Below are 593 nucleotides of genomic sequence, written 5' to 3'. Positions count from 1 at the left end.
TAATCTTCAGGTGCTAGTTATGGCGGGTACTTATGCACTTAATACCGTAAGCTCGGCGAAGCGACCAGCAAACCGGCAACTCCACCCGCAGCCTCGGTGTGCTCCCGAGCTAATAGCTCTAACCACTTTCACACCGCACTAACAGCCCCCCCTACGACCTCCAAGGAAGACCGTATTAGATCTAACAGGGACAGATACCACGGTAACTAACGATACTGTACTCGTACTCGCTGCCACACCATCTCTGTGCATTAGAACTGCAAAACACTCACCTAACTCTTCTATCTATATGGCGCTGGTCAACCCTAAAAGCGGAGGTGCTGTAGACGCTAAATACCGTAGCTAAACACCAATCATACAACAGCAACGATGTTTTTTTCGATTATGTTGTTTTCGTAATTGTGGCTGGCCAAAATCGTAATTGCGATTAAAATACGATTAATTGCACAGCCCTAACACACACTCAAGCACACACAGACACACACACATACCAACCCAGTCTCATGGCATTTCGTGTTCACCAACACGATTTTTAATCTATTGATTCCTGTTCACCAATACGATTTTCTCCTTTTTTTCGTGTTGCACAGCAC

The 593-nt window shown here is 45.7% G+C and overlaps 1 protein-coding gene across 1 annotated transcript in view; it reads right to left on the bottom strand.

The window, feature by feature from the left end:
* Nucleotides 1-593, bottom strand: part of LOC104967163 (histone RNA hairpin-binding protein-like) — a 10,640-nt gene that overhangs the window by 9,651 nt on the left and 396 nt on the right. The window contains exon 2 of the mRNA XM_010796579.1: nucleotides 496-502. Coding sequence (XP_010794881.1) covers nucleotides 496-502 — 7 coding nt within the window. The remainder of the gene's footprint in view (nucleotides 1-495; nucleotides 503-593) is intronic.

The sequence above is a fragment of the Notothenia coriiceps genome, unplaced genomic scaffold (assembly GCF_000735185.1).
Source record: "Notothenia coriiceps isolate Sejong01 unplaced genomic scaffold, NC01 NC01_scaffold00037250, whole genome shotgun sequence".
Classification (NCBI taxonomy): domain Eukaryota; kingdom Metazoa; phylum Chordata; class Actinopteri; order Perciformes; family Nototheniidae; genus Notothenia; species Notothenia coriiceps.
Note: the sequence above shows the minus strand (reverse complement) of the source record. Positions and strands in the feature narration are given on the sequence as shown.